Raw genomic sequence first — 11,805 nt, forward strand, 5'->3', positions numbered from 1 at the left:
GAACATCGCTATCGGGACTTTTGCAGGTATTTACCTGTACACTTCCGACAATATTCTTTTTCGGATTTCGAAATAAGGCTCCTACGTAGGAAAGAGCTCCTTTGACGACAGAATACAAACATGGCGTCGATAAATAAAGTCGTGGATTTGATAGCTAGTATACAGGGTCTAGCAAGAAGCATATATATATATTCACTGAGAAATAGACTAGACGATAGCATCGTGGGTTTGGAACAAAAAAAAGTCTTCGGTCCTGTTAATAAAAGAAATGCTCGTCCTTTATTACATGTCTTTTTTATATAAAAATCTCGCTCTATCAAGACGTGTGTGCCTCCTGTCCTCAGTGTACGTCAGAGCTTCACCCTTCACAGTTAAACACTCGGCTGTTGACAACCTTGCAATATTCTCATCTTTTGAAGCCCCTTTTTGATCTAACCTGAAGCCCCCGGTTAGTTAAGTAATCACTTCAATATGCGACTTACCGGCCTATCCGCCAGAGGCCCTGTCGAAGGCACTCTTTCGACCAAACTAAATTCAGTTCAACCCTTTTCGGGAACATTAGTTTCCGAGTAGCAACTCCGTCCTAAATTTTTCCTATTATCTCATTACAAGCACAGCGATGTATAACATATCCCTACCGGAGAGGACTGAGGAAACTACTGTGCTTATAAATTTGGAAATTTGGAAATATCAATTCTTGAATAAAACTTGCAATAGAACTTACTGGTCTTAGGGGGTTGTAGACAACATAACATAATACATCGTTTTTCCAAAATAGCCGCAACAATTTTAACAAAAAAAAGACTAGCGGACAATTCAGCATTATAAAATCTGTGAGATATTAATTTATTCGGCAGATGGCAAATGTCTTATGAAAAACTGGCAGTGGTTGATCCCTTGAATGTTGACAACAGTTCAGTATTTAACATTTACGGAAAAAAAAAAATACAATTTTTATGTTCACCGTTAGGTCTACCCGAGTCTTTTGTGGTTGTCTCTACTATCTGACTACGCGAAGGCGTCCGATATCAGTTAATGTTTTGAGTTTCCAAACGGAGCCACGTGAGTATCGGTTGCAGCTGGCACCTATTCAAGTCGATGTGTACCCCACAAAAAACTTGATTTATTTTCATATTCCACTATCAGTAGCATGTAAATACGCTTTGCTGGAGCAGTTCTTGAAATAGAAACAAATTTAGCCAGTCGTTCAGAGTTCGTCTTCTTATCGTAGCACAGACCGACGATTGTTTTCTAGAATGTTTCCTCTTGAAATAGCAGTATGTATAATGAATGCGGATTTGCAAACGGGCAAAGGCCGTATGTCGGATGCGAGGCAAAAATCAGATACCTTTTGTTACGTATGCCCTATGTAAGTGACTGTTTGAAACAAGGTGACTTACTCATATTTTCAAACCGTATAGGGATAGGATAGGACGTGAGGTTAAACGAGGGTTCGTCTTTTTTTCGGCCCTCCGATATACTTATCCAACAACGAATGACCTTGGATATTGCACCGAGTATTCCCTGGGGCCAGCCGCTTTTCTAATACTATTCGTAGACGTCATCAAGATGAACTTGAAAAATCAATCGTGGCACAAAGAACACGTTTTTTTTTGACCTCTAGAAACACGTTCACCTGTCGCAGCGCTGTTGACCGTCGGTATCGTACTACCTTGAACGCAAATGGTTCTTTCAACATTACTTACGACCCGCTCTCCGAGGAGGTAGTCGCATGTGCTATGTTGTTGTTCGCAGGTGCGAGCGCCGTCGGCGCATGCTTAGTCGCTACGAGTTCGTCGAGGGGGGTCGGACGGAACATAGAAAACAAAGCAAAAGATAGAACCGTGTCACCACATCGCGCACATGGCGTCTTGGTTGTGTGATACCTGGCGTTTCTTAGCAGTTCTCACTCTTTCAGGCGAGCTTGCTGGACCGAGCAATTGTTTGCCGCTTTGCAAAGCTCTCGTTTTCGTCTTCACTTTTCTCGGCCTACAACTCCGGCAACGGTCTACCAGCGTCGCTGTCCGCGTTCCTTGTATGGCTGTTACTGTTGCGTGGCTATAGGCGACTGCTGGTGACTGTCATTGATTCCGCCGGTGTCGAATCGAATCCTGTTATTTGGCCACGCCAGGGGCTGTCCGGGAACGACATCGTACGGGAACATCGCGTTTCTGGTGGAGAGAAGGGTCGACATTGTGGAGCTGCTTGACTAACTGGTAATAAGGCAGTGTCGCTGTCGTAGCCTCAATAGCAGCAAACAGTGTTGTTTTCTGGCGGTCGTGCTGTGAATAAATGAAAGTGGCGATCTCGTTGAGCCATGCCCTAGTGGTATCAGTAGCAGTGACGCCGGTTGCGGCATCATCTCTCGAGGCCCCCTCACGGCTTGTATGACCCTCACCCATCGTTTTTTTTCACTCGTGATTTTCTCATCGTTAGCTGTCTTGGTGTGACTCTGCCAATGTAATCTCCGCCGGCATTAATTTCACCCTGCCTTCCCTGTGGCTGTACGTGGGCAAACTTCCGGTGGCGCAAAGCAAGAAGTACAGACAAGTCGCGACATACTGAGGTGGCATCTTGCGCTCTAGGAATCACGTTTTCAGAGCAATCGGTTCTGGCGCATTCATTGCTTTTCTAGTCAGTGTCCGAGCCAACACTAAATTACGGTACTCCTTCAATAAGCGCCAGTTCGTAACTGGGACGTGTATATAGTTGTCATATTCAAAGCGTGTATGAAGTACCACTAAAGAGGAGTGTTTGCGTGTCTTCGGAGTGGACAGTCTACGTATTTTGTCGAACCTGTCTAAATTACCGCGCACGTACTTGAAACGTGAAGTTAATAATATTCCTCACAAGCTCCGGTTTGGAATAGGAACTATGTCCCGTGTTTCCAAGCGTTTGTACGCCGAAGGTGGGGTCAATCAAATGCCGCCTTACTATGACCGGGGTGCTGAGGCTGCACGGCAAAATGCTTGGGTTTTTGAGGTATCTTGGGAAGCGGCCAACAAAGTGGGTGGAATCTACACCGTAATTAAGACAAAAGCCGAAGCATCGACCATGGAGTTGGGCGACCAATACTGCCTTATCGGTCCACTGAAGCAGAACGCCGTTAAGACGGAGGTCGAAATTACAGAACCACCAAAGTTGTTTGAAAGGGCACTGACATCGTTCCACGACCAAAAAGTCAATTTTGTGTATGGCCGGTGGCTCATAGACGGTTATCCCCAGATTTTACTTGTTGACGTTGGATCAGTCTCTGATCGTCTTACTGCCTGGCGACAAGACGTGTACGAGAAGTCTGGCATCGGAATACCTTATGAAGATATCGAATCAAACGATGCTGTTTTGTTTGGCTACCTTACGGCATGGTTCCTCGAGGAGTTCGTGAACGCAGCTCGTTCCGAAGGTACCCCTTACATCACAGCACATTTCCACGAGTGGATGACCGGAATTGGCCTTCAGCAGTGTCGCATAAAGCACCTCGATGTCGCCACCGTGTTCACGACGCACGCCACACTATTGGGCCGTTATCTATGCGCCGGTAATGTGGACTTTTATAATCACCTCGCCGATTTTGATTTGGACCGTGAAGCAGGCGATCGTGGTATTTACCACCGTTATTGCATAGAACGAGCCGCCACCCATACCGCGCACATCTTCACGACTGTTTCCGAAATCACCGCCCTTGAGGCGCAGTTCCTGTTACGTCGAAAGGCCGAAGTAATTACGCCGAATGGGCTCAACGTAAAAAGGTGAGTAACCCGAGGGTCAACCAGAAAATAAGGCGTAAGGACAGAATCATTATAATTCTATCGCTGCCTCAAATTGGCAAAGTGGTTATTTTGCCAGATTTTGTTTTGATTTCTTATCTTTCTCCGTGTCCACTTCCACACAATCTATCTAAACAAACGGAGAATCACGACCAAACAAGTAATAATGCCCAAAATGCTATTCTATAATAATTCTCGTACCGAAATGCTGCGAAAGTCATTTCCGTGAGTCTTGTTGTTGTTTGACTGTTGTCGTTGTTGACGCTTAATCTAGGCGCTAGGCAATAATGCTATAGGAAACGCTACGTTATTGATTTACGAGGTAAAATGACGGCAGAAGCCAAATCTCGTTGATAATGAACGACTGCTGTCGACCACAGCGATCATATTTATCAATAAAATAATTGACTGAAGATATCTCCGGCGATCTTTCAAGGTGGGGGGTTAAAAAGCGGCTTATGTGGCTAGATGTTGACCAAGCGACGCTAAAGAAATCATCGGGCTACTCTAGTCAACCTTGCAATCTAGGCTACTTACGGCTCAGGTCAGAATAGTTTATAAATCAGGTTAATAGATATAGTAATTCTCGATTATAGCAGACGCGAATCTGTTTCACAGTTATTTAGTTATAAGGATTTTAGAGTCAGTGTCTCTGTGCCCAGGTTCCACGATACGCGCTGTCATGCATACAGGAGACGCAAATGCTTTAGCTTCCATAAGGTCACTGTTCTGAACAGATTTATGGCCAGCAATAGCGTTAACTATATTAGGGCTTAAATATACCAACGCTAGCGAATATTTTATGATATTCTACGAATCCTTATTGTTCGTTCGTAAAGGTGAAGGAATGGGAAGAAATCCTTCTTGATGTTTGTCGCTGAAATGATAATTCTGTTTTTATAAATACCTACAACAGAGTGCATATTCTCTTACAGATACGAGGCGCATCACGATTTCCAGAACAAACACGCCATGGCAAAAGAAAAGATACACAACTTTGTGCGAGGCCATTTTCACGGACATTATGATTTTGATCTCGATAAAACGCTGTACTTCTTCATTGCTGGCAGGTAAGCTGTTATGTTGGCAAAAGTAGTACGCTAGTAAAGTCACTACTATATTCCTATGGGTAACTTGTTTTAGATGATGTCGCGAACATCGCCCAAATGGAATTAACAAGCTTTGGAATGAGTCTTCAGTTGAGCCTCACGCAACGAGCAGACGGCTTGTTTCTTCACAATGAAACCCTTAAGAGAAAGTGTTATGCAGCTAAGTAGAATGCGTGTTGCATGAGCTGCACTGAGACACATCTAGACCAATTCGTAAGTGAACCTTACAGATCGTTGCCCGTGCCACGAGCCCCCCTGTAGAAACGGCATTGTACGACATAGCCCGCTGTTTAAACGAAACCTTTCGCCACGTTATACAAACGAGTTGGCCCATAGTTCTCTAGGTGATACATGGTCGTAGCTGTGACCGTGACCTATCTAGTGGCATTAAATTGAATACTCCACAGTCTCTACTCGAGACACTCTACCTTGTCGTTGCTTACGTAAGTGATGGCGCTCAATACACTCGACTGTTTTCACGTGAGTCGTAAGGGCATGGATCGAATTAAAATAAATGACTGCGACGAGATAGATACGAAATAGATAAGAGACAGTTTACCAGCAAACAACTAGGCTCTCCTACAGCTGAAATAACAAAATCTAGCAATCTATATTGCTAAATTGCATTGAGTTAATAACAAATTAATTTTATTTTACCTGTGCACCATATCGCTAGGCGTTGTTTACTGACAATGCCTCCCGAATTCAGTGACCGAACTACTTACGCACTGTTATTCTGATACGCATGAAGTGCGGACGACGATGACGACACTGTGATTCAGAGTGTCGAAGAAAAAAAAATAACAATAGAAAATTATTTTTCACTAATCTCATGTGGTTCTTTCATGACGTGACACTATCGGAAAAATATCGTAAAGGTATGAGTTCAGCAATAAAGGGGCGGATTTGTTTATTGAATCGTTGGCCCGGCTAAATCATCGAATGAAAGCTACGAACTGTGAACACACGGTTGTGGTGTTTTTTATCTTCCCGGCAAAAACTCACAACTTTAACGTAGAATCGCTCAGGGGACAAGCCGTTGCTAAACAGCTGAAGGAGACCTGCGATCAAATACAGCGGCGAATAGGAGATCGGTCAGTGAAGTTTTTCAATTTTTCAGAAGCTTCTTTTAATTGCTACAACCTTATGGAAAACCTTAGGTATGAGTACTGCTGTTATTGTAGGTGCTGTTCTGCTGGGTCCCAATGAGAATTTGAAGACTTTTCTATTGTCACCCGTACAAGCTCGAATCTTCATCGATTAGATCTTCGAATAACTCACAAGAATATAGCCCTTTACCCCATGAGGCTTTTTTGTTGTTTTCTCCTGTGACTTTTAACTATAGTAGTTAGACTGATTGTGAAAATTTACAAAGCCAACTACCTAATCGAATTCCGTTGCCATTTTTAGTCATTAGCCATGCGTCTTGGTAGATACGATTGTTTGCAAGTTATTTCATTGTTAAAAACAAAACCTTTGAAACGGACAATTCTATCGACGCCTTCAAACTGTTATTGTTGTCCTTCGAATGCAAGAGCTATAGCTGCAGAAGAAAATGATTTTCATGGCTAAAAAAGAGCTTCTGGTCATGGCCAACATAAATATGGTAACAGGACTAACTCGCTTGTCTATGTATTGCGCCTTCAGATTATACGAGACAGCATTAAGCGGCCGTATTCCTGACACTAAGGAACTGTTTACCCCACAGGATCTAGTGATGCTTAAACGGGGTAAGATTCATAATTAGATGCATGCTTAGATCTGTTACTCAATGATATAGGGAATCTTTTTGTTTGTGTGAAGTCCGGTTTGTACAATGCTCAATTTTTTTTTGAAATTTCGTTAGAAGCTTTTGCTACAAGGTCCTAGTTGGAGGATCGTTCTGCATTGGACTATTGTCCTATAGGAAGAAAGTAATCTACTTTCAGCGTTTGGATGCTTCGGTTGTGTCAGTGTAAAGCGAGCAGTACTGTTATAGCCTGCTCGGTTTGTCTATTCCTTAGTTCTCCTTGCCTAACCTTTTCCCCTCAGTCTGCCTACAGCCAGCGAGGAAAGACCACGTGTTGGGTCCTATAGTGCAATGAAAGCCAACTAGGTTACGAAAGACATTTGGACCCTTTCGTAAATTACCATCGCGATAGCTTGTGCTTTCGCTAAGCGATGTAACAAGCTTCTTACGTCGGCTTAATGTTAACTCAAGCACCTTATATGTATCTATATAGCCTTTGGATATTGTTTTTTCGTTCACACGGTGTATGTAGTCACGATAATTGAATTTTAAATGTTTCCAAAAGGGTTACAGTAATAAACGACTTCGCATTATAGACGTGAAATACTTTACATCGCAGATACGCCCACGTATTTAATGAAGATAACAGCTGACGACCGCTTCCAGACTTTACGGGATATTGTGCCCGGAAGCACTCTAAATCGAGTTGAGAGCTGCCATCTTAAAGTTAGGACTGCTATCTATTGCAATCTTGGAAGCGCCTTTCGAACACCAATTGAAATATGACAAGGGAATAGATGAGAACAACTGAACAAAACAAGAGGCTGGGGACCTGAGTAGGTTTCGAAAATATCCATGCTCCCTGTTGGCGCCTAACAGATATCAGCTGTTTGACCGATCGTAGATTATAGTATGAGGGGCTTTTTTTCATCACTAGACCAGTTCTCAGCTGGCTGGCTGGCTGGCCAGCTAGCTAGCTAGCTAGCTAGCTGGGCTTACGACAATAAGACTGGCCACGCACTCAGCTCCATCTTTATGCGGATGTAACTTGTATGCGAAACAATCGCGCAACGCTCACCGAATAAAAGGGATCGTTAGATGATTAGCAACAGGTTTATTTTGGAATAAATCAACAATCGATAATATTTTTTTACACAATCGTCAATGTGCGCTAGGCTGACGTAGATTCTGACTGAAATTAATAATAGGGAGCTGAAACCTAGTGGTTGAGACAACCTTTTTCCATCGATCGATCAATTTCGGCGAGCAGTTTGTTACATATAGAATTAGTACTAATGAAGTCTGCACCACAATTTACCTACATATATATATATATAATACAGCACCATAATAAGCAGATAGATTAGAGCGTCTAATTGAAGTGATCACTATCGTTTTTCTCCTGTTACAGGAATCTACTCAACTCAAAAATCGTCACTTCCCCCAATCTGTACCCATAATATGATCGATGATGGCATGGACCCTGTACTGTCTTCGTTTCGACGTTGCCAACTGTTTAACAATCGACATGATAAGGTTAGGCTTCATTTCATCCAACGGGCAGAAAAGTGACATATTGAAGGTTGTCCGGTGCTCTTCTTCAGTTTTTAGTTTGACACAGAAGATGTCTCCACGGTGAAGACTTATAACGTGTGTGACAATAGTGTCGAAGATAGACATCTTTTAGGGTTAATGTTGCTTCGAACCTCCGCGAATTGACCTCATGATTTCTAAAGTGGTCGGCGAAGGGACTTGGTCGCAAACCCACTTGGAAGCTGCGAGGGATCAAAACAAAACCATAAGGGGTAGATCAAGAACAGAACTATGTTGTGTCTTCATCTTTCAATCTTTTACATATCAGCCTCAATGCGATCATGGAAGCGTTAACTATTTGTTCTATGCACTAATGTGAGTCATAAAAACTGCACGTAAAACGACGCTCCTGTATGCGCTTCTGTACGTTATCCAATGTTTTCGAATAACGAAGCTGTTGACAAATTTATCAACATTATTGTCTTTAATATAATATAATAACAATAATATCTTGTTGGGCCAGATTCTTTTCAAATACGCATTATTAGTTAGCTTCTCAGTCAATGCCGGTTAATGTAAGCTCTTCCGAGTGCAAGGCGTCGTATATGTGCTTTGACCGACAATGATTTCCCTGCAATGGTTCGGTAGAAACGTTTGAAGCGATCCTAATCGTCGTACTGAATGTAAAGCTCGATACGTTTATCTAGGTACTACTGTTCCGGTTGGCATGAACGCTTGTCGGAATATTTGTTAGCTAGCCTATTGATAAACAAATTAATTTTATTCATTTATCGCAAATGAACAGAAAACGATTATGTTCGGTACTATCGATTTCTTCGTTGTATTGTCACTAGCGTATACTAAACTGATCATAATGGTCATGTACGACGTTTCGATTTCAGGTAAAAGTGATATTCCATCCGGAATTCCTCTCCTTGACATCACCCCTGCTACCCATGGATTATGAGGAGTTCGTCCGTGGGTGCCACCTGGGCGTGTTTCCGTCGTATTACGAACCTTGGGGTTACACACCTGCCGAATGCACCCTGATGGGAATTCCATCGGTGACCACAAACTTGTCAGGTGAGAATTCTGCGTGCCTCGCAGGTAATTCGGATGTCTAAATGGGTCTGGGTTATTAGACCATCAGCGCATACCCACTAGGTTTTTTGTTTTTATAGCGCTATTAAATTTTATTATTGCACATATTTTTTGTTTTTTATTCTACTCGTGCTTTTTCCGGATCTTCAAGAAACGATATCTGGATGCTAAGCATGGGTCGTCGTTGGTTCGAATTCGCCTGGGCGCGTGCACGTACGGCATGTGTGTGTCGATCTATAATACGTCGTGGTTACGCCTTACTGCTTTGAGTGGTTAATAATTACTTGATAGTTACGTTAGTTTAGTGGTTACTTCTGCTATTATCCTATGAGATTTTCTTTCGGGAAATAGATACTTTGTTAAGAATTCGGCGGAAAATTACAAAGAAGAAGCCTTTCATTTCCTAATTCTCATAGTATTTGAGCCATCGTTTCTGATTTCTACGACCTTCACGACCTTCACTTGTTAGTAGTTCGATCGTTCCGTGGCACCTGGATTGCGTGCACAGTGCCAACGTAATGCGTACCGTATCTGCCTTTTTCCCGCAGGTTTTGGGTGTTTCATCAACGAACATGTCGATGATCCCATGTCGTATGGGATTTATATTGTTGAGCGTAAATTTAAAGGCGTTGACGAAAGCGTCGAGCAACTTGCGCAGTTCCTTTTGGACTTCTGCAATCTGACCAGACGCCAGAGGATCATCCAAAGGAACCGTACTGAACGCCTGTCAGAGTTACTTGATTGGAAGAACCTGGCACAGTATTATTCGTGAGTGTCTTGCTTCGAGCTGATATTATCCGTTTGTTAAGGTAAAGATAATGTCGTCCAGTCGATTTATTATTATGCAGCACTCTCAAGTGACTGTACAATTGGAGTATAAACGGGTTATTCGTAAAATTGTCGAAATTGCATGTCTTCTATTATTGAATTATCTATATTATTAGTAGGGTCTATTATTGAACACACACACACATACACAGAGTCTATTGGTAAAACGTTTTTCATGATGGAAGTTGTAACCATCAATCACGTCGACCGGCAAGCGACGCTGTACGATAACGGGTCTGGTTTCTAACTGGTTCTTTGGAGCGATGCCTTGGCCAGCTAGACAACTAAACTAATTCAAATCCTCCCGGTTTAGAAATAATTTACTCTCTGTTTAACAGGTTTGCCAGACGCGAAGCACTTCTAAAGGTCCACCCCGAACTTCAAGCAATCGCCGAGCTACAGCGACTGCAAATTCGTTATCCACGCCCTTTTTCGGAGCCACCATCGCCCGCTCACTCTCGACTAGGCAGTCCTCACACTAGTGATGATGAGGACAGCCTCTTCAATGGCAAGTAAACAAGCGAATGACTGGTGGCGTTCGATCGCAAAAAGGAAGTACGAACTTCGGCTAAACAATCCCTGTAACTTTAGAGAACATTGCGAATGCTGGCGAAATCTCGCGACGCTCTGATGACTTGATGAAGTTGAACTAATGAGCCGGTCTAGTGAATATAGAAGATTAACAAAACCAAAGTCTGAAAACTCCTAACGCTACAGGCAGTTGTTAAAGGTGAAGAGATTGGTGAGGTGTTGAGGATTTGAAGTAGTCGCTCGGGAGGTAAAACACCATTTACACTGACCCCAAAAACCAATCTAGTTCAAATTGGTTCGACTATTATTCGAATTCAGCAATTGAACACGTTTTAAAGTTATTCAGCTCATATAGAGCGTAGGTTTTTAACAGTATTTTTACTCTGTCTTTCGGCTCGAAAAGCACAGCCGAATCGATAGATGCAGTATAGTCGTCTCTTGAACATGACTCGTTTAAGAAACAACATGACTCTAAATTCAAATCGCAATACTTCTTTTCGAGATTATGTCAAGGCACTATGGAAAGAAAATGTTTAGGTGTAAGCCCTCATATAAACGATGACTTGACCACATCTGGCCAAGAATTAAATACAATTCTATTTCTGTTAATTGTATTTATTACATGTACGTTCTGTTAATTTAAGTCAATCTTAATAGTGATAATAAAACATGTGGACAACTTACTGTATCGTTAGTATGGCTCATCTTTACCTTACCTGCAAAACTAGTAGGTATATTTGTATGGAACGCCCGGGTACGAGATATTGTTTGTGTACGTTCCATGCAATGAAGCTGCGTACAAGTAACCCAAATTTTAGCAGAACCGATCCAGAAGAATGACTGTTAAGCCATTAAGTAAAAATAAGATGTCGGCTGTGTACAGCAGCCCCAGGGCTTTGGCACCGTCGTTTTGAAAACACGCCCCGAAGGTGTTCCAAGCTGAAAGGGGCTGCTAGCTTTGGGGTTGGTTAAATCTTCATTTTAAAATGAGGGTTTAGCCAGCCCTTTGGCAATGGCATTTTCCCCACCACGCATTTATCCCAATGTTGACTGCTCTGCAGAGGCGTAAAACGACCGAGTGACCAACTGACATCTCCATATACAGCGGTCTTATATATGCGTACACACGGGTAATTTATCAGGTTAGCCTTACGATCTCATTAGAGCATTTCATCTTATCATCGACAAGCAGCTAGAAAAATCTCCA

The 11,805-nt window shown here is 42.5% G+C and overlaps 1 protein-coding gene across 1 annotated transcript; it reads left to right on the forward strand.

The window, feature by feature from the left end:
- The first annotated feature begins 250 nt into the window (after positions 1 to 250).
- LOC111262442 (glycogen [starch] synthase, muscle) lies at positions 251 to 11,292 on the forward strand. Its single transcript, XM_022836708.2, has 8 exons — positions 251 to 3,749; positions 4,703 to 4,837; positions 5,755 to 5,970; positions 6,524 to 6,606; positions 8,017 to 8,141; positions 9,041 to 9,221; positions 9,788 to 10,007; positions 10,406 to 11,292. Exons 1-8 carry the CDS (start codon positions 2,875 to 2,877, stop codon positions 10,581 to 10,583), a joined length of 2,013 nt encoding a protein of 670 aa, XP_022692443.1. The 5' UTR covers positions 251 to 2,874; the 3' UTR covers positions 10,584 to 11,292.
- Positions 11,293 to 11,805: the final 513 nt, after the last annotated feature.

Source organism: Varroa jacobsoni, unplaced genomic scaffold (genome assembly GCF_002532875.2).
Source record: "Varroa jacobsoni isolate VJ856 unplaced genomic scaffold, vjacob_1.0 scaffold_663, whole genome shotgun sequence".
NCBI lineage: Eukaryota > Metazoa > Arthropoda > Arachnida > Mesostigmata > Varroidae > Varroa > Varroa jacobsoni.